General features: G+C 49.5%; 5 protein-coding genes across 5 annotated transcripts; 2 read left to right on the top strand and 3 right to left on the bottom strand.

Annotated features, from left to right (window-relative positions):
- Positions 1 to 434: 434 nt before the first annotated feature.
- Positions 435 to 1,537, bottom strand: BO79DRAFT_248785 (ankyrin repeat-containing protein; the record flags this gene model as incomplete). The annotated part of the gene is made up of 1 exon (XM_025685739.1): positions 435 to 1,537. The coding sequence occupies exon 1, from the start codon at positions 1,503 to 1,505 to the stop codon at positions 435 to 437; it is 1,071 nt and encodes a 356-aa protein (XP_025534359.1). The 5' UTR covers positions 1,506 to 1,537.
- Positions 1,538 to 6,051: 4,514 nt separating this feature from the next.
- On the top strand, positions 6,052 to 7,010 carry BO79DRAFT_211878 (uncharacterized protein). Its single transcript, XM_025683098.1, has 2 exons — positions 6,052 to 6,291; positions 6,346 to 7,010. The coding sequence occupies exon 2, from the start codon at positions 6,526 to 6,528 to the stop codon at positions 6,838 to 6,840; it is 315 nt and encodes a 104-aa protein (XP_025534358.1). The 5' UTR covers positions 6,052 to 6,291; positions 6,346 to 6,525; the 3' UTR covers positions 6,841 to 7,010.
- Positions 7,011 to 8,334: 1,324 nt separating this feature from the next.
- BO79DRAFT_211877 (allantoicase) lies at positions 8,335 to 9,634 on the top strand. Its single transcript, XM_025683097.1, has one exon. The coding sequence runs from the start codon at positions 8,493 to 8,495 to the stop codon at positions 9,564 to 9,566; it is 1,074 nt and encodes a 357-aa protein (XP_025534357.1). The 5' UTR covers positions 8,335 to 8,492; the 3' UTR covers positions 9,567 to 9,634.
- A 4-nt stretch (positions 9,635 to 9,638) lies between these two features.
- On the bottom strand, positions 9,639 to 10,146 carry BO79DRAFT_67810 (uncharacterized protein). The gene has a single exon (XM_025689586.1). The coding sequence runs from the start codon at positions 10,010 to 10,012 to the stop codon at positions 9,674 to 9,676; it is 339 nt and encodes a 112-aa protein (XP_025534356.1). The 5' UTR covers positions 10,013 to 10,146; the 3' UTR covers positions 9,639 to 9,673.
- Positions 10,147 to 10,281: 135 nt separating this feature from the next.
- On the bottom strand, positions 10,282 to 17,581 carry BO79DRAFT_233271 (putative sensor histidine kinase/response regulator; the record flags this gene model as incomplete). The annotated part of the gene is made up of 6 exons (XM_025684278.1): positions 10,282 to 12,299; positions 12,350 to 12,720; positions 12,758 to 12,828; positions 12,882 to 13,359; positions 13,425 to 14,612; positions 14,664 to 17,581. 6 exons carry the CDS (start codon positions 17,579 to 17,581, stop codon positions 10,282 to 10,284), a joined length of 7,044 nt encoding a protein of 2,347 aa, XP_025534355.1.
- Positions 17,582 to 22,586: the final 5,005 nt, after the last annotated feature.

The following is a 22,586-nucleotide window of genomic DNA, read 5'->3' as shown; positions in this document are numbered from 1 at the left end:
AGTGGAGAATAAAGAGTCGGGACCATGGGGGACGGAGTTTTCGGAGATGGCGAAAGCTGTATTGATGTTGTAGATGTGGGTAGGATAGCAACCATGGTCTGTAAGTGTCTGAGTAAGCGGAAGTATAAACGGCAAAGACAACTCCATTGTAATCCTTTGGCAGTATTCCCGTTCTAGTTTATGCCAGCTTTTGCTTTCTATGCGTAGTCAAAACGATAAATTGCGTGTCGTCATCTCTCTAGGTCGTTAAGGTGAGACACAATTCTCGAAGGGAGATAGATGGATACCATAGCTGTGCGGAAAGACTCACAGTTCTACGGTCCACTAGTCAGTCCCAGTCACTAGTAGTGTTCATCGAATGGCCCCTTTCTAGAATGTAGAGAATGAGATTTTCACTAGACATATGCTCGAGGTGTCAGCGGACCTCATCAGTCTCAATCCGCCATGAACCACTCAGGCAGACCCCGTTCGAAGCTAGAATGATATAACTTCAGCTCAGGCTTAGTCCCATCCCCTTCTTCTTTATCCAATTCACCCCTCAACTCCCACGGATAGTAAACACGAGCGCCGCTTGAATTCAACAGACTGGCTATATATCTATGACCTTTGCTTAGTGCCACTTGATACGCGGCAGCACCACATAGATCGGCCCGGGCACCATGCCTCAGCAGGAACTCCATCATTGATGAATCTCCCCGCTGCGCAGCCAGTTTCATGGAGCTGTCACAATCCGTCGCTCCTCCCCGCATCAGCATAAGCACAATGTCTTGTCTTCCATCTGCAACAGCCCGATATAATGGCGATGGATGATATCGATCTGGCTCCGCCCCTCGGTCCAACAAGATCTCCACGAGCTTTTCATTGCCGCACTGGACGGCCAGGAAGAGCGGTGGAACAGGTGGTGGAGGAATTTCAAGTAACATGTGCCAGCCAGAGATGTATTTAGCAATTCGACGAGGACCGCGATAAAAGTTCGGCTGTGCACCACGGTCCAGAAGCAGAACCATCATATCCTTTTGTCCGGCTCGAATACTTGCAAGTAGTGCGTTCTGTACCGTGAGAATGTCTTTGGTACTGTACCTCGCTGCGCGTAGTGGGTGACGTGCAATATCAGCCCAGCTGAACAAATGTTTCATATTCTCATCACCACTATCCACTGACTCCTCTGGGTCGATGAGATCGCAGTCATATTCATGATTGGGGTCAATTCTTCCTTCCCTGGAGAGCCATTCCCAATCACGTTCGGAGGGTGCCTGACGACGGGGTTTGCCCACAGCGGCTTTGAGTCCGTCGAGGAGCCTGCCAGCTAGATATAGGTCACCGCTTTCTGCAACAGACTTCAGAGCTGAAGCATGCAAGTAGCGACTGTTGTAGTCATAGAGTACATCTCTAAGGAGGCAATAGAAACGACGGTTAGTTCTCACAAGTGCGTAAATGTCCCGTTGACGGCGAAGGAAGGAGACAATTGTGAGGATAGTCTCATTTGGGAGATGAGTGAGGTGCATTGAGTAAGAGGCGGTCTAAGCTTGGGGCTGTTCGTAAGGTGGTATGATTTTCGGGATATTGGAGAGGGACAAGCGCTTATTTATGTTCAGCTGGAGACTAGCAACTAGTAGTTCACCCTTTACCAAAATAGGCATGTATGCGGGGTGGACGCATGATAAGACTAAACAGGTACTTTCTGTCGCAGACAAGCAACATGACCTTTGTCATTTCTATCGGGCTGACCGTCAATATTGACTACTCGAACTGGTTCAAATGACAGTTTCTCTGTGGAGCTTTCGGCCATCAGCCGTGCGCTGATCATGTCCTTGAAAGTAAGAGGCGTGCCATCAGCTATGATAAATTAGAGCATAACACTGCTATACTAGGTATGACAGAAATGTCACCAACATCCCCGTGAGTAGGGCTTCAGTTTCTCTTACAAAACCTAAGCTGATCAATCCTATCTCCTCTGACAGATGACCCCTGTCAATCTGACCAGGCCAATCTCTCTAGCGGCAACAGGACCAACAAACGTATCAGACCCAGTTGGCTTCAATACGGCCTGGTTGTGCAAACATACAGCGAGACATCTTCTGTAATAATCTTCTATCGCTCCTGAGTGGCTTTGGACAGATCTTTGATTTTGGGACCATCAACAATCGCTATAATGAACAGCTGGCCTTGGCTTTGTCTCCACGATCCAACCTGTTGATAAGAGCTAAGCTCCAAGTGAATCAGACGACTCGCTGTAATGGCGACTAGTAAACCAGCTTTGCCACAGATGAAGTACACGATCGTCAAGAAACCCAAGCTAGCTCGGAGCCATTTGATCAGTTATTGGCATTGGTCGAAGTTGAACATTGCAGTGCGAAATTAGGAAGGCCAACATCTTGTGTTGTATAGTTTTCTTCTCATCAGCGTAACCATTCCAGCGGTGATACGCAGGTTCTATGCGCAAGAGTCCTAAACCTCTATGGCTTCGTCATACGTGAATATGAAAAAGTCCGTTTTGCTCAATTTCCCGTTTCTGCTCATTCATAGACCTCAGTCCTTAAAAGCTTATGTCAGAGATCAAGAATAGGGAATATTGCAAGCCGGATCAATGGGAAGGCTTTGATGAACGTTGGAATACCGATCATGTGTCCGTCGTAGCTCCTTCCATTCTTGATTCATCCTCAGAAACTTCCTCCACGATCCTTCGAGCTTCACTTCTCTTAGGCTCTCCGACTCGCCAACATCATCAACATAGGACTGATAGCCTAAGTCTCGTCAGAAATCATAAGCAAACTGACAGCCTCCGATTTGCAAGGAAAAACTCAGCGATATCTTTTCAATTGAGTCACTGTCAGTTTCTGGTGGTGATACTTCTCCTGGCCAGAGACCTTGCGTTGACTGAAACATGACTTGCAGATTAGCTAATGATTGCTTTTCTGTTCGAGACCTAGGTCGAAACCAGTCGCCACGTCGTTAACCCCCTGGATATTACAGACCAACACTTCGTCCCAGGCCTTATCTCCGAAGGCAGCATATCATATACCCCAAGGCAGCAGTAGCTCTGTAAGGAGCGGGCTCCTCTGGTGAGAATCTCAACATGTGCGTGGTACAAGGCAGCAGCTTGGGCCACCACTACAATACACCTGGCGGGAATGGATAGCTGTGTAACGCAGAAAAGCCATTGTCAATGATTTAATCCGACAACTGCATCATTGTGAGACCCTGACATGCCCTTGATGCTCTGTTCTCATACTGGAGGCGATTCCTTCCATGGCAAGTCTTGCTGTGTCGTGCGTTCGACTGGGTCAAGATGTAAACTACGTACTAGGGAGGCCACGTCGATAATGTCCCCAGAAACAGAAGCAAGACTAGGACACCATGTTTCAGGAATGGCCGCTCTCTTTGCACATGGACTGGTCTTCGCATGCTTCATTGCCTGTCGCCTGTAGCCCAAAGGTGCAACAAGCCAGCTGCAGTGACGGTCGGGCAGTTATTGGTAGTCATGATGCTTATGCATCAAGAACTTGAGAGTGGCAGTGAACAGCAGTCAACACATCGAATAGCCAATATGTCTACTTTCGCGGCCCTACTGGCTGTCAACCGCTTGGAGAATTGGGCTTGGATGGCAGTCGTGATCATAAGTACCTGAAAGTGTCAATTTGGTGAGTTCTGATTGATAGTAGGCATGAAGGTATTCGTTCTTACACTTCCTCGATGCCATGCAATCGGCCTTGCATAGGTCAGTTCAGTGGCAGCAGAAATTAGCCTGCAGTGTCCGTATGACGGCATTCGTGGCTTCAATATTTGAAATTCACCAGGCATTTAGAGTTTCAGCAGGTTCTACTTCTCTATTCTGGAAGCCATGCTCCAACACTCATTTGTGTCACACTCGAAATATGGTCTGCCGCCCGAATCGCCCTACTACAATGTCAGACACGGGAAGCTAGAACCGGCTCTGTGCAATGATAGCTAAGGATCGTATTCTGTTCCCGAAACGAGCTACCTACAGTTCTCGTCAACCTTCTTTCATACTCCGACTACGACATTTGGTCCCGAGGCCTGATCATTCCAGCTTTATAGTGAGCTATAGATATGCAAGATTATAAGGTCTTGCAAATGCACGCAACAGAAGCCCCGATAAGGCAACTTCTTGTTGACGATCCCTGGTTACGGTGATTGTATCGGATATATTGGGGCGTGGGGGGTCCTATGCAATACCTTCGGACCAGTAGCTGTCGGCGACACGGCAGTGCATGCTGTCTCCCTTACAGTCATGAAGGTAGATTTGTTTACCGGTTCTGGAGACAGAAATCAGCCAACTCATGGCTTGCCAGCAGTTTTGTTCTGTTCTACTACAAGCACATCCCGGCCATCTGTTGAGCAGGCGACCAGACCAGTGTCGCAGTGTTGCTGGCCACCTCCTCTTTACTTTCGCCAATACGACGCTCTTGGCAGTATTGGGCGCCACAACGCATAGGCTGTATGGCGCGGATGCTGCTACTCTCCCTTCACGACGGCACAAGGCCTGTCCAGGCTTACTTGATCATCATTCGCGATGAACAGCCATGGTCGTATGATCCCAAACGCGTGAATCGCATACTGCTCGGCACGGTCAGAAGTAAAGTCAGAGAAGAGGCCTAGGCTTCTGACTACAACAAAAGGCTAAATAACATGGTGCAGATCTTTTACAGAAGCCGGTGTCAGACAATTCGAGGAGCGAAACCACCATCCAAGCGCCGATTGACGCAATAGTTTCGACTTAAAGTTCTTATCTGGGCATAGCTTCTTCAGTAACACCACAGATCTGGCCTCACCTTGTGTATTCAACAAGCACTTTCAGAGCCTCTACCGTTTCTCTAACTTAACCCCAGGCTACCATCATATATGCCACATTCACAAAGTCACATGCCACACTCATGCTTATGTGCATCACGTTCATGGGTTCAGTCTGGACAGTCCGATCTGGGCAAGCATCCAGGATCATCCGCACGTCACCATAAATTGAGCAACAAAAATTGTACATGATTGCCAACAGGGCCAAGCATCGCAAGCTCCCTGGTTTTTAGCCCTCATATACTTCCAGATGTTATTGCACTATACCGGCAAGGAGCCCGTTGGCAGCACCGATCCGCATGATCAACAGGCACGGGTGGGGGCATGAACCATGCATCTGGGTGCAGGGAAAGGGAAGCCGGTCTCAGGTCCATCGGGGCCAACGGCGTCGGGATATTCGAGTAGAATTAGCCGCCTTTTTTTCGACAAGCGGACCCAAAACAGCTAAAGCCCGTACTCGCTGCTTTTACTTAAAAGGAAAATAAATTGGTGATACTCCATCTCTGCACCGATCATGTACCCTTGCATTTGCGCTCAGATTCTGAAGCCCGTCATTCCCACGGAGCGTCACACAAACAACACACCCAGCGGCTACTTGCATACCCTCGGAAGGAGCCACGAATCGGGGATTATTAGGGGAAACAAGATGTCAGACAGTCCCTAGAGGCGACGAAGGAGTTGCCTTCCAAGACGCGGGTATCCCAGGTAAAATTCTGCGATTCCGTTGGCGACAGCGGCGCAGTCCCTTGGCAACGTTCAAATCTCTTTCGTGGCAAAGGGGTAGAGGAGTCATAATGAATGGGTGCATTTTGATCACCTATTTGTGGAAAGTGCCGGTTGCTTAGGGTTTCGCCTCTCAGGGGCGAGCATCTTCTCCCTCTTCGGCAGCCTTTGATGTCCTTGCTTGGGTGTAACAAAACGGGACGCATGGCCTCGGGTGCGGTCGCGGCACGGTCAACTGTCAGTAGTGTTCATGTGTGTTTGCATGTCACTACATATGCAAGCACCACACCAGAAACAGGGTCTAAGGATTGCCGTTGTCAGTGCGGCCTGGACTGCGTCTGGTACCTCGATACTCACCGACCTCTGCTGGAACCAACAGAGTACCCAGACAAAATTAGAAAGGGAAGAAAGTTCTGCAAGGCTCGGGCATCGCACTCTCCAGACCGCCAGTGGTTGCGCCAGTGTCATCCAGAGGGTTCCACAATCCATGCCAAAAAAGGAACGAACGAAGCCCTCGTTCGCCAGGGGATTGGCTTGCCGCGATCATCACGAGGTAGCCGACACAAACGGGCCGGAAGCAGATGGAGAAGACAGCACATACGGTGAAAATTTTTATAGCGACATTTGGTGATCGGTCATTGTTTTCTGTTTCGCAGCGTCATTGGCAACAGGTGCATATGATGGCATCGTTGGTATCACCTTGGTGGCTGTCACTGGATACCCTAGAAAAGCCGCAACGGAAGGCGAAAAACCAAGCTATAAAGGTCAGCGCGCCACGTCTCCCAGTTAGGAACCGCTCTGTGATTCTACCCTATAGCTGTCTTGCTTATATCTTCATGAGAAAGCTTATAGTATCATTCTGTCATAGTTTCCATTGGACATCCACGCGGACTCCTAAAGACGCACAACTCGCCTTTGCTGGCTCTGAGTCTGCGATAATCTTTACCAACACACTCGTTATTACCTCTGCGAAGGGATTTCAGCACAGTCATGCCGCAAAAAGCCGCTCAGCAAGCTGGGATTCCCGAAGGGCGCGGAGTCAGGTACGACGAGATCGATATGGCGCTCTTCCGCGCCAAGCTCTCCTACCATGCGACGGCCGAAGAGCGCATGGCGTCGCGAGATCCCAATCTCGTCTCTATCTCGGAACATCAAGCGCGATTGTTGAGGCTCTGGGAGATGCATCAGCACTCGAGGGAGGAAAAGAACGGCGGTAACATGACACCGGCCGAGAGGAACCAGCTGGCGCAGTTTCAATGGCGATACAAACGATTGGAGGACCTCGCCACGCAGGGCACGAGGTAGTAGCCAAGGACGATAGCAGCATCAACATGAGAGTTATTTGGAAGAGCGGCATCATGGGGCGTTTCGTTAGATGTAGATTCACGAAGCTTTTGGTTGTTGATTCGAGACAACCGGCTGTGGGTGTTTAAATGGCCCGTGAATCCTGGTTGTTGTTCTGTTTCTTGTTCTTATCCATGTCATTGATTTCCTTTTAGCCTGCTGGATACTTGCATCTAAACGTTATTTTCCTCTCTCGCTCTCTCTCTCTCTCTCTCTCTCTCTCTCTCTCTCTCTCTCTCTCTCTCTCTCTCTGTCTGTCTGTCTGTCTGTCTGTCATTTCATTGTTCTTTCTCTTCTCCTGTCGGGCCACATAGTACCCAACATTCGCTTGACCAGCCCTGTACGTACGCAGACCTCGAAGCGAAACACGTTCACGGCACTCCATGCACGCCATCTAGACTAGCCGCAGTAGCACCGAACTACCAAGTTAGCACCACCTCCCTCCCCCTCGACGTCAAGCATGTAACCCAACCCAATTCGATCAACGCCAGCCCCATTGCAACGGTAACGCGCCGTTCCCCGTCCAGCACAACCCACTCGTACGGGACACACAAGCCGTGGCGGTCGGTCGGTCGGTTCCAGGGGAACCAAAGAAGAGAAGAGGGGGAGTGGTGGGGGGGGGGGGGGGAGTACAATAGTCACCTCCTCACGTCGTACATTGGGCACGCGACAGCAACAACAAAAAGACATCAACTTTAATTATTGCATGCTTCCTATTGTTCCGCTGATTCCCATTGCACATGCGAGTGCGACTGCGAGGATGGGGTGTCCGAGAGCCGAGCGAGTCGGCTCCGTAGATCGATTCCTAGTTGACTTACTTATGCCCTAGTTGGGTTATTGTGTGTGTGTGTGTATGTGAATCTCTGTGCTGTCTCATTTTTCTCCGACCGGGTGTGTGTAGGTGTGAGTCATGCGTAAACTGTAGAGAGCGAGAGACGAGGACTATCCGGGTGTCTAACTAGATATTGAGTAAACTAACTAGAGAATGATGATGATGAACGAATTGAATTGTAATGCCCTCGGCTGTTACATAAAAGGTTGGGGATTATAAGGTGATGTGGTAGTCGGAAGAGGGCGACGAGGGGGTGTCGGAGAGCTCCGACCCGGTATTAGGAGGATGTGGAGTTTTGGTTTACTTTGGTTCTGGTGGGGTTGGAATTTGGGGGAACCCGGTTTTGATGGAGAAGAGAAAGAAGTATTGGGATAATTGTGGTGGTGGATGTGTGAATTGGACTGAGTTGGGTTGGATTAGTTCGAAGATGCTGGTAGAGGGGTAGATAGAGGAGGAATGGAAAGGCAAGGGAGACGGGAGTATGTAAATAATAAAGTAGAATAATATAGGATGATAGTAGAAAGAGTAGATAGAAGAGAAAGAATGAGGGGGGGGGGGGAAATTGCGGATGAAGCGATAAGATCGAGTAATCGGCGGGGCAGAAACTCTTATCAACTCACATACTTGATTCTACTTAAACCTCATATATTCCCTCCTCCCTTCACCTCTTTCTTTCTTCCCTCATAACCCACTTCTCTCTCTAAAAGCCCTTCTTCTTTCAAATACCATCACCAACAAATTAACTCTATCATATAACCAAAAGAAAAAAAACTTCCTCACCATGTCCTCAGATTACATCCCCGCCGACCAAATCGACTCCACCTTCGCGCACACCACCAACCTCGCCTCCTCCGCCCTGAACAGCACCATCCTCTCCTGCTCCAACGAATACTTCGCCGCCGCCTCCAACCTCCTAACCCCCACACCACCCATCAATCGCCCGGGCGTCTTCGTCCACACCGGAGCCTGGTACGACGGATGGGAAACCCGCCGTCACAACCCAGCCCCCTACGACTGGGCCGTGATCAAGCTGGGCGTGTCCAGCGCGCACATCTACGGCGTAGAAGTCAACACGGGGTACTTCATCGGCAACTACGGCGAGAAGGCCTCCCTGCAAGCAACCTACGCACCCAACACGCCGGATTCTGAAGTCGCGGACGAGAAGTACGCGAACTGGACGACGATTCTCCCGCCTGTGGAATGCGGGCCGTCGCAGCGGCGCGCGTGGAAGCTGGATCCCGAGGTGCATGGCAAGGCGTTTACGCATGTGCGGCTGTTGATGTACCCCGATGGTGGGTTTGGGCGGTTGAGGGTGTATGGGAAGGCCATTCCGGGGGATGTTAAGGTTGAGGGAGGTGAAGAGGAGTTGAGTTCTGCGTTGGTGGGCGGTGTGGCGCTGGCGGCGTCGGATCAGCATTTCACTCCGTGTTCGAATTTGTTGTTGCCCGGTCGGGGTAAGGATATGGGGGATGGATGGGAGACGGCGAGGTCGAGGGCCAAGGGTCATGTTGATTGGGCCATTGTGAAGTTGGGGTTGGTGGGGAGTGTGAGTCGGGTGGTGGTGGATACGAAGGATTTTAGGGGGAATTTCCCTAGGGAGGTGCGCGTGCATGGGTTGGTGGAGGGGAGTGTTAAGGATGGGGAGGAGCCGAAGCATGATCATCCCGGTTGGGTCGAGTTGGTCAAGGGCGATAGGCCTTGTCGGGCGGATACGGAACATGTCTTTGAGGGTCAGGATTTGGCGGCTGGTGGGGAGGATACGAGGGCGTTTACCCATGCTAAGTTGACGTTGGTGCCGGATGGAGGTGTTAAGCGGTTCAGGGTGTTTGGAAAGCGTAAGGCTGTTGCTGCTTAGATATGATATGAGATGTAAAATGGGTACTTAGTTACTAGGATCACCAAGAATGAACATCATGCTAAATAAATCTTGAAAACTGAATTCTTGCACCGTGATATAAATCTCTAAATCATCCAAAACGCCAGACCCTGGTATTCTTCATCCCCTCGTAGACTCAACTGAAAGGAGATGGAAAAAATCACGGTATCACCAAGACATACAGATAGCAAAGTGCACGCGAGCCAGAGATATATATGATAGACAGAAACAACGCCGAAGGAGACATCACTATAATCAACACACGCATGATAAACATCATTGTCTTCGATAAACCTGGTACTGCGTCGGTCTGCAGAACAGCAAGAGTGAAGAACAAAAGAAAGCATGAAGCACGAGTACATCGGACAGACGAGGGTAACCAAAATGCAAGAGACCGGGAATGGAGCCTCCACTGCTGGTATCATCAATCATATGCTTCATCATCATCGCTTAGAACTGAAAGGACGTGAACCAGCAAGACAAGGAACGATGCTCAGCCCGTATGCTTTTCAAGGTATAACTCGCAAAGTACAATCTAGACTGAGCAGCGCAGCAACATCGATAGAGAATCGCTCAGAATATGCAGGGTATCACAGGTGAGTCACTGACGGAAGCAATCGTCTAGGGTCAGTGCTGACTCAAGAGGAATGGCAAGAGCTTGCCATCGTAGAGGTTAGAAGGAGCCACCACGACGCTAATTATCTATAGGTTGCCGCTCTTGCAGTTGCTTATCTTCTTCAGGCGTCAGAGCGGTGGCTTGGCCGTCAATATTAGGCGACATGGAGTTGCTCCGTGGTGTCCCTGCCTCAGTGCTTACACTTCCTCGTTCCCGGTTCACCAGCCGCGTCCTTGTGTATGCTGGCACTGGTGCAAGGTATTGGTCAAGCATCTCACTCAAGATAGTAGATCGAACCGGCTTGGGAAGGTAGTTGTTCATTCCGGCACCAAGGCACTTCTCGCGATCTCCTTCGATGGCACTCGCCGTCATGGCTATGACCAACACTTCGTTGACATTGGGATCTGGGTCTTTTCGGATCTCGCGAGTGGCATTGTAGCCGTCGAGAGTCGGCATTTGTACATCCATCAGGACCACATGGAACGGGTTGCCTTCACGAGATCTTGTTCGGAGAGCTTCAACTGCCTGCCGCCCATCACTGTACGCTTCGCACTGGAGATTGAGCCCCTTGACGAATTTGACCGCAATCTTCTGGTTAATAGGATTGTCTTCAGCGATACAGACTCGAATCTGATCCCGGGGCACCATGGTCAAGTCTCGAGCAGTAGGAACCGGAGCTTTGTTCTCCGCCTGATTGGCAGCCTTGTTTTTGGCAGCTTTAGCGGCAGCGTCTTTCACCTTGTTGAATGCCAGATGGAACGTCACCGTAGTTCCAACGCCTGAGGTCGAATCCAGCCAAATAGCACCGCCTAGGACGTCCTCAATAATTGCCTTGCAGATACTCAATCCAAGCCCACTACCGCCATATGACCGCGCCGTGGAGTTATCGGCTTGCGAAAATGGCCGGAACAGCCGGGATTTTTGTTCTTCTGAGATTCCAATACCCGTATCGGATACAGAGCACTCTAAACGGACACGACCCTTGCCTTCCCTGGAAACTTTGGCTCTCACAGTCACGGATCCCTTGGGAGTGAACTTGTAACTGTTACTGAGAAGATTCATGAAGATCTGATGCAAGCGAACAGGGTCTCCGAGGACCACAAGTTCTGGTGGTACTTTGTCCAGATCCTCGATGGTCTCTAACCCACGATCACGATGCGTATAGCGAAGTGCGCGAACCACCTCCGAGATTGTTTCCCGAATGTTGAGGGGTACGGTAGAGATCTTCATCTTGCCTGCCTCCAACTTGGAGAAGTCAAGGATATCGTTGATGAGTGTGAGCAGCGTGTCAGCGCAGACACGGATCGATTCCACATATTCGTCCTGCTCCCTGTCCAACTTGGTACCCTTGAGGAGTTCCGACAAACCAATAACGCCATTCATCGGTGTGCGCAGATCGTGAGATATGTTAGCCAAGAAGATGGACTTGGCCTTTGCTGCATCTTCTTTCAGCTTCACGTTATGCTTTGCTTCAGCCTCGGCCACTTTAGCCTTCTGCTCCGCCTCGCGAGCCTGGGCAAGTGCGCGCTTTTGAGCCTCCACCATAGAAGCGTTGGTAGCGCTGACCTTGCGCACTTCGCGGAAGAGCAACGCATTGGAAAGCGAGATACCAATTTGGTTGCAAAGCAAGTGGAGAACCACAACATTCCGCTGGGTGAATGAATTCGGTTTGCCTTCAATATGAATGACACCGAGCAGATGCTCGGCCTGCATAATAGGCAATGCGATCACGGACCGCCCAAGGGGATACCTGGCTTGGTAGCCCTCATTGACGTTCGAGAAACGCTCATCCTCCAAAACGTTGTGAACCAGAACTTCCTCCCTAGTGCGCATGACGTAGTGAGAGATCTGATGCGCCATCTTATCCTCGATTTCGGAGAATGGAAGGCCATCCACGAAAGACTTCTGTCCTTTCTCCAGGTCCCCAGCCGCAGCGACCGTGAAGTTATTATCGAAATTGGTCGCAATAACCGCAGAGTCTGAGCCATTGCAGGATTCCAGAACGATTTCAATCATCTTCGTCAAAAGTTTGTCGATCTGAAGCTCCGAGGACATCACTTGACTAGATTCGAGGATACTTGATAAGTCGATAATATCTGTTTCATATTAGAACGGCTCAGAATACGAGTGAAGCGCTGTAGCTTACCAAGGCCGACGCCAGATATGTCGAATGAACGCTCACCCGTAGTAACGCCATTTTGTTCTATCCAGCGTTGTTTTCTGTCATCTTCTTCCATATTTTGTGCTACTCCCATGTGTTCTTGGCCGGTATTGCGATTGATTCCGAGCAGCGAGTCCACGGTTTGACAGCCAGCGTCAACGTTCCTCGAGGATGTGGCGGTTTTCAATAGCCATTCATGCTTCTCGGTCAGCTGCGCCGCCTTGCCCACGGCGCTTATCGCGGCCCATGCGGCAATTGCGTCTTGCATGACAGAACGCGCCGCCCTTTTGGCACCGCGACGGATCAGGAACTCTCCTATTCGAAAGTTAATTTGGGCCAAGACGTGGGGGTAACCCCTCCCCCAAAGCATTGCAGTTCGGGATGTCGGTGTACATACCATGCAGTTCTAAAGCAAGCGCTTCCTCCAAGGGCCACCCATGGATTTGACAATGATCGATTGCAGCCTGGCTTGGTTAGATTCCCTCCACAATGTATCCAGAGCAATTCTGCAACTTACTTCGAAAGATTGAATTGCAGAAGTATGGTCATTCCGAACTTCGCATATTAGTGCCTCCAATATCAAGGACCACATTCCGTAATTGGCATCGCAAGCACTCCGCGCGAAATCCACTTCGGCTTTATACTTTAAGACCGTATGCAAGCTTCCATCAAGATACCCGCGGGCAGGGTACTCGTTGTGGAGAGTCAAAAGAGAAAGGGCGAGATAGAAGTAGACTACGTATGAAACACGAGCAGACCACAGCCTGGGCATAGTCTCCATCATCTGCATACCCAGCTGTATAGCCTTAGTATGATGTCCGTACGCAAATAGCGGAATCATTGCAAGACCCCAGTAAATGTCTCGCGGGCGATCGGCGTTGCTGGCATTGTTGTCCAGGAAAGCGATGTACTCGTTCGTGTGATGGTGCTCGTCGGACATAATAGTGTCAGGAGAACGACAGGCCGTTTTACCTTGCAAAGCACGCGCAACTTGTCTGCAGGCAAACATGTTAGCAGGTGACATTTTCTTCCCTTCCGAAGGTATCCAAGACGTCCTTACCTTACTGCAAGCAGACTAGCACCACCACGAGTATCATTGACCCAGTCGGGAATATCTTCTGGGCTTTCGTTGCAGAACGCCTCCACCTGCGCCATATCATGGCCTAGATATAGTCTTGTCATCGCCATCGAAGACAAACTGATTAAGGTGATGTATGGATCGCCCATCGAGAAAGATGTTTCCACAGAGGCCTCCAGATTTGGGAGTGTCGAGGACAGCGGAACGCGCAAGTGGCCGACGTAAAGGTTATGTACAATAGAGCCCCGGCTTTGAGTCCACTGTTCAGGACACCGCTCAAGGAGGGTGAGCGCGAAATCGCTCAGCCTCACGGCGAGCTCTAGGTCCCTAAATCGGCTGAACGATATCATCGCGAGGTGCGAACAGCCGATAGAAATTTGCACAAACCCGCCTTTGAAGAGATGTAGGTTCATCATCTCAATGGCCATCCGGTAGAATGTTAGTGCATCATCCCAGTACGTGACAGCCATCGCCTCAGCCATGACCTCTCCAATAGTGATCATGTCGACATCCTTGCTGACGGGCTTACGGACAATAGCTTCCAAGTCCGCTTGCTCGAGGTACGCGCGAAGATTACGGTAGGCATCATCGCATTCATCGTAGGTCGTAGGCTCTCGTAGATGCACACCAAGCTCTTCCAGACACGTAAGGAGTGAATCCATCGAACGGAGGTGGTTACCCATCTGAGCGTAGATCTTGGCCTTCACAATCCAAGCTCTTGATTTGCAGACGGCACTCTTTCCATGTTCGAAGACTTTATCAAGCAGGTCCAAAGCTTCCGTGTTATGGCCTTGAGACCATGACATTTCAGCCGTAGCAATATGCAGACGCAAAGTCTCCCGGTAGTACACATCAGCGTTATTGTCATCCCAAGGATTGTCTTGAAGGAAAGTGATGCAGTGCCGGAAGTACCAAAGCGCTGTTGGACGCGCACCCGATTGCGCAGCGGTTTGCGCCGCATCCCATAAGATCTTTCTATATTCAAGTCTCTCTACGACACGAGACTTGATAATCCGAGACGCCAGGGCCACATGTCGTGCCATTGCGTATCGACTGCGGCCATCATGGTAGTACTTCATCATTGCCTGGGATATGATGAAATGCATTTTTTCCACATTCCGTCCCTCTGTCAACGAAAGAGCCGCTTGCGAGAAGCGATCATTGACAAATCTGAAACACTGGTTAGTGGATACAAATATGAAGTAAACCAGGAGCACCTACCTAAATTCATCGTCCGTCTTTCCCGGGATGATCAGGTTTGCTTGCACAAGATACTGCAGACCGACAACCATATCGGCTTCAGTTTGTCGGATCAAATTTGCATTCTGAGGACAGGTAAGGTCTACCGCCTCATCGTCCTCGCTGGAATACAAGAACTCGCTTGTAAGAAGTTTTTGTACTAGAGAGAAGGCGAACGGGCTTCCTAGCAATGCGCCCCAGACCATGATGGATCTGGCGGCCGGAGGAATTTCCTGGAGACGCCTTGCAATGAACCCTAGCCCAAGCCCTTCGCCATACCTAGGAGCCACAAATTCGGTGAAGATCCGATCCAGGTCGAATTCCCACACAGAATTTTTCCACGAATACCAGATACAGTTTTTGCTATAGCAGGTTTCGAGCATCATTCGAACAAAGAACGGGTTTCCCATGCTCTTTTCCTGTATGACAGCAGCAAGCGGAGTTAACATCGGGTTGGGTTCCTGATGCATTGTAGCGGCCACGATTTGCATGATCTCTTCCTCTCCAAGAGGCTTGAGAACAACGCGCGTCACACTCGGATTCTCAGAATCGAAGAGCGGCCTGATTATGTTCGATTCCAGCTCAGACTTCCGGCTTGTGAGTATCAATACACATGGAATTTTAGCTTTCACGATGTTCATGATCAACTCCAGGGTCTCGTCATCGGCATAATGCAAATCGTCCACACAAGCGCAGATCAATCGGTACTGGGATAGAGTCCGCAGTATCTCCAAAAACGTCTCCATCAACCGCATGTTCTTCAGTGCGGCATTAGATAGAAAGAAGTCCACAGAGCTTTGACCATGATCCAGACTTGGAAGTGCAACGCGCTTGGATGGTTCGCCCTTGGTCGAAACCTCCTTAAAGATATGTTGCGCTGCCGAAAGTCTGGGCGAAATTTGTCTTTCATTTCCTCCTGATGACATGAGCTGCTCCGGGAGTTCCAGCACACGGTGTAATGTCGGCCACATTGGTCTCAACGCAGTGCGGATGTTATTGTGGTATTCAGTTGTCACATCGCGTTCAGAAAAGATCTGGCGGAGAAGGCTGGCCAGGATTTTGGCGAAAGGTTCAAAGGGTATCCGCCTGGCACGATCCAGACGGGCGATACCGATATATCCAAGTTTACGAATTGCGGGCTGAACACGGTTCAAAAGGTCGGTCTTTCCAATGCCAGCTGCACCGCTTATGGTAATTACTTCGCACTTTCCGGGGCGGCGAACCTTGTGTGCAGCCTTCGCCCTGGCAACAGATCCGATAGAATCACCATGGCTCTGCGTGCTTGTTCCAGCAGAAGGATGGCCATCTCTGTCTACATTCTCCCAGGACGCGCGAGACTCCACAGGACTCCTGGGTTTTCCTGACGAGTCTCCGGGTTTAGGAGTTGAAGGAGAAGAATCAGTGCTGTGCAGAGATTCGTGCGTAGATGTGCGTCCTATGTTGTAAGCGCCACCGTTGGAAGCTGCCCTGGACGCAAGATTGAAGGAGCCTGAGTCGCTCGAGCCAGATGCAATCTCAAAGCTATCAACTCGGCCGTCCGAGACAGAAGAGTTGGATCCTACTCCACTGGATGCCTGAGCAGCTGCTCTCGCATACGCAGCTTGCTGGCGCCTATGAACCTTCTCGACGACGTTGATTATCCTGTCATATTCCTCTCCCCGCCCAAACATGCGAGAGGGAAGCGTGAAGAAGGACGACACATCACGCTGAGCGATCTGGAAGTCTTTCAATGCTTCACTATCACCATCCCCCAGCAACTGAGAGATCTGTGCCAGATCTCGCTTGACAGATGAGATGGTGTGGTAGCGTTCATTGACAGCTTTCTGTGTCATCTTCTGGATTACAGCTGACACTGCGTCGGGGACATCCATTCTCTTGGCCGAGAGCGGTGGTAGCTTCTTTCCTAATACGTTCTGTACGACTTCAACAGGGTCGCTGCCCGTGAAGGCCGGTTTACCAACCAACATCGTCCAGAAGAGCACGCCCAAAGCATAGATGTCAGTTCGACTATCCGGTTCCGTAGGCATTCTTCCCGTTTGTTCCGGAGCGATAAATTGTAGCTTATTCTTGACACCAAGCTCCTTTGACAGGGATGACCAGCCTTCGCTCAGGATGTTATCGAAAGACCTAGCACCATTTCCCGTGTTGGTAAGCTTCACAGACCCCGCCTCTCGATTGAAATGGAAGGCATCCCCGCGGATTTCGCCGTGTACCGTCTTGAGGCCGTAGTGTAAAAGCTCCAAGCAATCGCAAGCACCAATCGCAAAATCGAGAAAAGTGGAAAGAGAAACTTGTTCTCCTGGGGTCGGCTCATTGCTGTCAGTCCTACCACCGGCCGCGAACCAGGCAGGACCAAAAGCGACCATTTCTCGCAACATGTTCTGGCCGGGGGATTCAAAGATAGCCACGAGGAGAGGGCCTGCATCACCTGGGTCAGAGGGCAAGCGTATAAGGTCTATAGGGCGTATAGTATGGTTGCAATCTGGATCGGAAGTCTGCACGATAGATCTGAGCATATGGAACTCGCGCTCCAGCCTCACAACGTGAGACGAGACTCGCGCTAACACTGGAATCCATATTGACTCGTGATCCATGCGAGAAAGGGAGAGCTCGCTACTGGATTCGCTTAGGCTGCTTCTCCAGTGATGCCGAAATGGAGGGCGGGACTCGGTTCGCGGGGAATTGCGAGCCAGGCTAGAGGGGCCCGACGAGGTCGCGGCAGGTGTAGAGACATCTGACTCTGCGGCATGTCGGAGGCCAAAGACATGCCAGTGATTATATGTCGAATGAAACGGCTCGATAGTCTGATCCCATGTATATCCAGGCAGATGTCCCAACCTCTCAAAAAGGCGTGCCGGTGGGAGTGGCAGGTCGTCACCCAGTATATGGCTGTCCTCCATCTCCACCAACACTTATCGCGGAAATCCTGAGTATTCGGCCCCTCAGTTGACGGCCATAGATAGCCGGTCGGTGGTGAGTAGTCGCAAACTGAGATGGCAAGGCTGTTCGGACAGGGGACCAGGAGGCATAAGGACGAAAACGGTTCAATCGCCAAGCAGGGTGGAGAGGGCGAGGCGCTGCCCCCTCTCGAAAAGGTTCAGGGTAAGTCGGGCAAAGGGTTTCGATCAAATGCGACAAGGGCACGGTCGGAGGGGGCGAAGAGAGCGATCAGACGCGATTCGGTGAGCTCAGCGTGGTCAGGACACAGCTGTCAGCATCCCCACCAGTCAAGGTGAACGCGATCGCAAGCGAACAATGGGGAATCAGCTCTTTCGAGGCAAGAACTCTGGTTGGGTTGGGGCCTAGGGAGGCCTGAGGCTGTAGATTTCCTGAATAAGCCGTTGCCTTAGTCAGCTGCCGTTGGGCATCACGAGGGAGGATGATGGTGGAAAAAGCGGGAGATCAGCCGTCGTGCTTTTGTTCTCGAAAGGGTGGCTGCACGAGTTGCGCGCCTGTGAGGTGACCTTGCCGCCTGAACTTTATTAGGATTTTTTTTTTCTAATTTTATCATCACCCTGCAAGTATTGTCATGGCTGCATTTGCAAGGAAAGGGGCTCCCGAATTTTATCAGTATGGTTATCTTTCTTGATAGCTTTGTATGTAGCACAACATGGTGGGCTGATGTTGGTTTTCCACCTTTCCCTACTACTATCATGTGGAATAAACAACCGCCCGCACTCAGCTTACTACTATGTTTAAAGGCGACTCTCAATGAGTAGCAGTCGCATGCTAACGATCCTATCTTTGATATATATCTCTTGAGTGGTAAATGGGTCATGCGATTGTTGTATTACGAAATATAGATATCTCTTATTGTGTCATACAGAGTTCAAATCGACGTAACTCTCTCCAAAGCGGCGCATACTGTACCTGAACTAGTCTCCAGCTGGGCTTGCCAAGCAATGGATACCAGCACCACCCGAGAACCCTCCTGTACACCGACAAATTAGGATAGGGGAGTGACATAGCTTTTTATCCCGATGTACTATCTATCAATCAATCATCTGGAGGCGGGGGTGGAGGGTGTGACAATGCCATCATTGTCATGTTAGTTCAGGGGAAAATTGATTGCATCGCCACTTCCCCTTACTTGACAACGTCAATGCAGTATCCCGACCGGGTAAATGGGCGACTAGTAAATTTCTAAGAGTCACTATCTTAATAGTCCGGGAATTACGTGCTATTCTTGGATAGTAAGTAGAAGCACTTATTGAGAATGATCACCTGGAACCACAGAACTCTCAGCCGAGTCAGAAAAGCCAGTCTGACAGTGTTGTTGGCCCCTACTTAGTACTTACTACTGACAGTGTGAAGTGAGGAATGTTGGTTCATTAACATGTAACCGATCTTTGAACGGTAAGAAGGGCCTAAATTTGGTGCCATGGTGCTTGGCGGACTAAAGAGAACATCCTAGGTTTGAAGGATCTTCCAGAAAATTCATTGTGGGACTAGGAAAATAGTAGCGTTAGGTTAATAGTAGCAGTTGTTCTGTTTTGGCCCCTTAAAATATATACTAACTCTTCCCAACGTCTTTACCCCACGCTTCGTTGTCCAAGTAGTAATGTGAAATCCGATGAAGGATAAAGAAAATATATTTCAAATCAAATAAATATCAAAAATAAAAAAAAGAAACAGTGACCATGTTTGTTGCCCCACGCAGACATTTAGTGTATAAGCCAAATAAATCATGATAAGAACAGAGCGACTGGATCTAATGTAAGACGGAATCCATTAATTATCAGAGGTTGCAGGGTTCGTTCCCGCTTATCCCAATATGCGGTGAGCACCATCCACTCAAAAACAAAACCCTTCCCCAGCTCAATTACGGGAAGACAACAATTGATTAGTTCTTGGGGCGAATCATCTTGGGCATATTACACATCTCTTCATCTTTCATAATACCGGTGTTAACGCGTGACTTTGATGGTCAAATACACCATATCTCCGGAGGAACTTCTGGCTGGATTACGCTTGGAGTATATGGGCCTGGTGAGTTTGACAAAAGCTTCATTTGAGCCTTTCGAGGACGCATTTTGTTTCGGGCTGAGTATTTGGTTTTGTGATATGTGCTTTTGGAATTCAGCAAGATCATGCACGCCATCGCTGCTACCAATGGGTGCATAAATGATCCGAGATATATATGGAATACCACTGGAAGTCACTGAACTACTGGAAGGGAAACACAACGCACGCTAATCAAGACTAAAGACCGAAGACATTGGCATATTCTCCAATAGAGATTAGAGCTTACGTATGGGAATTAAAATCTAAGAGCTGAAGATTATAATCGTCGAGCATAACCCCTAAGCAAAGCTACCTCAGAGTATACAGTAGGATGTGTCGGCCAAATGGAGAAATCCGCATGCCTGATCATCGGATCCTTTGATAACTGGCCCAATGAAAACGATCAATGGGTAAGACATATGCTGCTTAATATGGATGTAATTACGTACACAGTAGTTATATTTCCAGGTCCACAATATGAGTGAACTTAAAGCAAGATTCGAGTTGAAACTACACACCCAGGCTAGTCCAATCAAGACCGGTCTATTGAATAAGTCTATAAAAGACCAATAAAGTGATAACGCAGAATCGAAGTACTCAGCCGGATTCTTGGGACAGCTCTAGCGGGCATGGTTAATTTAGAATGCGAGAGACACTGGTGCTCACTCGCCCCTGTAATAGTGATCAAACCCTTCTGCAAACCCAATAGGTCATAATTCGGTCGATTTTGCTCATTATGCAACATTTGCGTACCATCGTAATACTATGATTTATGATAGATTGGCACTGTTCACCTACACACTGATTCAGTGGACTTTACTGGATATCCCAGCCTACGATATGGACCGACCTCCTATTAATCATGTGTTGGTTGATCTCCACCAGCTAACGGTGACGGTGCTTGGCGGTGACAGATTAACTCAATTCGAGAGTCCCGGGCATGATATTTGTCTAATTGAACTCTTTTCTTGGGCGGAGGACATATCTCAAAGAATCATATAAGACGACTCCTACCTGTAGCTCATTGGGTCATGTGTGACGTATTTGTAAACAATCTCAACGACCATAGAATTGAAAGGAAACAGGCCGATGGAAAATGAATAATGTAAGTTGGACAAACTAGAGTTCAGTAGGAATGCGCAAATTGTACAAGGTTTGAAGGTAGCGTGGCTCTAAATCTTTTTCCAGAGTATAGACGGGGAGACGTGACACAAGTACGTAGCACCTAAGCCGGCTAAAAAAGGGTAGGTGACGAGTTTGTAAACTCTAAAAGCTGTCCTCATATAAGGAGTATTTCAATAAATTAGATTGGATCGCCTGACTCCTGTACGAAATTTGTTAGGAGAGAGATGGTTCGGGGATGGCATCGTCAGGCATGCGGCATGTCTGACCACACTACCGATAACCGAATTAACTATTTTTATTAGTTAGGGGGGATTAGTGGTGAGGAAAGTGGTGACTGGTGACATGGATGGGTTATCCGAGAAGAGAACCAGCCTCTCCCGATTCGAATATCCATGGATGGACATGGATGATGTTGCTCCAATCACAGCTGGCTACCCACCCGGAATATGTATGGGGTACAGGATTGCAGAGCTAATGTAAAATAGTACCTAGTCAGGCTCCGTACCCATGGTCCTACCCGTAGACAGAACGTCCGATGTCGTCATCTGATGCGAGCCGGAGCGCCTATCATCACCATGATCGTAAGGGGTGTCCATAAATAGGTCCCTAACGGCGAACATTCCCATGCTTCGACACAATTCATAGTCTCTCGGTTCCCCGACCGTGCCCATCGAACACTCTCCCCTAGCGAGGCTGGTTGTCTTGTCGATTTGGGTTCTGCCGTCCACAATGGTTTTGACATCTGGTGCTTTCTATTTTTGAATTCAGCCCTCCACTGATGATGATGTATGTGGCCACCTCTTTTTTCTCCGCTACCCCTGGGTGCTCTCCAATTACGGAGTAACTATGGATGGTTGACGGAGAAAAGAACATCTGTGCGTGGTGTTTATTGAGAACCCGTGGTTTTTCCGCCCTGTGGTGCAGCCTCCCCCCGCTAGACTGTGTTAGGACTAGCCTAGCAATAAGGCGACGAATCTCTCGGCTAGAGTGTGTTCAAACAGTTTGTAGCCTTTTGTTAGACCATTATCGATAGTATAATTATTGACATTACGCGTTGACATATGGAGGAGAAATTCTACTAGAGTGGACTATGTCAGGTGAAATGCTAGACACAACTATCATGATATCGCTAGCCTGAAGAAGGCAAATCGTTTTCATTTTACGGGTCACTACTGCCGGAGCAAACAACTCATCGAGATCGAGGAACATGCTGGTTCTAGTTGGACACCCTGCATGAACAAGTGACATTTATTTGGTATTTACCGGCTACTTGGCACCTTGGATCTTGAATCCCAAATTGTCGATATAATTACAGAACTAGCCTCTTCGGTAAGTGTGCAGTCCAGTCACGAGCGCCCTACCCCTTGAAGGACACTGGACATGCAGGATATCGGCTATACGAGTAGACAGCCATACGGCATGACTTCTACGGGAACACCTCTACCTAGCAAGGCGAACGGCATGCTGTTGGTCTAAGACACAGCATCAACACTTGAGAACCGGACGAGGTTCCCCAAAGCCTGCGCTACGTCATCTGAGAAGGCGGTAACACATCCTTACATATGCGGATGGGGCAACACTTATCCTAGGAGGCGGATATGAGGCTGAAAGTTGATTGAAAGATTTAAGCAATTCTAATGGCTGGCTAAATGTTCCCATGGTGTCCTTGACAGCCCTGTGGGTAAAACCATCTCAGTGATCTGGTGGTGGTGGCGCGCGATGAGGTCGAGGATGCCCTGGCACTAGTCTATATCTAGGAACATCATGTGATATCGG

This window comes from Aspergillus costaricaensis (genome assembly GCF_003184835.1).
Source record: "Aspergillus costaricaensis CBS 115574 unplaced genomic scaffold BO79scaffold_54, whole genome shotgun sequence".
In the NCBI taxonomy this organism is placed as follows: Eukaryota; Fungi; Ascomycota; class Eurotiomycetes; order Eurotiales; family Aspergillaceae; genus Aspergillus; species Aspergillus costaricensis.
This window is presented reverse-complemented; position numbering and strand designations above follow the sequence as displayed.